This window comes from Mandrillus leucophaeus, unplaced genomic scaffold (assembly GCF_000951045.1).
Source record: "Mandrillus leucophaeus isolate KB7577 unplaced genomic scaffold, Mleu.le_1.0 Scaffold55, whole genome shotgun sequence".
Taxonomy (NCBI): Eukaryota; Metazoa; Chordata; class Mammalia; order Primates; family Cercopithecidae; genus Mandrillus; species Mandrillus leucophaeus.
This window is the reverse complement of record NW_012105919.1, coordinates 4317298-4317874: the sequence shown is the minus strand read 5'-3', so window position 1 is coordinate 4317874 and position 577 is coordinate 4317298. Positions and strand designations below refer to the sequence as shown.

General features: G+C 57.4%; 1 protein-coding gene across 1 annotated transcript in view; it reads left to right on the top strand.

Annotated features, from left to right (window-relative positions):
- The window catches only part of SLC8B1 (solute carrier family 8 (sodium/lithium/calcium exchanger), member B1), a 62300-nt gene that overhangs the window by 53257 nt on the left and 8466 nt on the right, over positions 1 to 577 (top strand). The window contains exon 14 of the mRNA XM_011997943.1: positions 190 to 320. Coding sequence (XP_011853333.1) covers positions 190 to 320 — 131 coding nt within the window. The remainder of the gene's footprint in view (positions 1 to 189; positions 321 to 577) is intronic.

Sequence of the window (577 nt, the reverse complement as noted above, 5' to 3'; positions counted from 1 at the left end):
AGGAGGGAAGTGTGTCTTCCAAGGTGCTGTGCCCCTTCACACAGCACCCCACCAGCTAGTGCCCAGGCACACGTGGGCATCCATCTATGTTTGTTACCTGAATGGCCGTGGGTGAGAATGAAGGCGTGGTTGACCAGGGAGGGCAGGGGAAGCGACTCACCACTGCAGGCCCCTCTTGTTCCTGCGCAGATGCCTTCTCGGATTTCACGCTGGCCCGCCAGGGCTACCCACGGATGGCGTTCTCCGCCTGCTTTGGCGGTATCATCTTCAGTATCCTTTGTGGCCTGTTCTTGGCCTTAGCACTGGTGTCACAGCCATGGGTGGGGAGTGCTCCGTGCCCCACCCTGGGGATTGGCTCTCGGTGTAACACCTGGGGCAGGTAATGTGGCTGCCTGGCCCTCAGCCTCCAAGGTTTTAAAATAGGGATTTGGGGAGTGCTAACCTCCTAGGGGGGTGTTGTAAGGATCCAATAAGGTGAATGAAATTCTTGGTCCCTGGTAGGGGCTCAGCAGACAGCAGCTGTTATTATTAGGGCGGTGAATGGTGTGAGAAGCAGGCGCCCACAGGATGAGCTTAC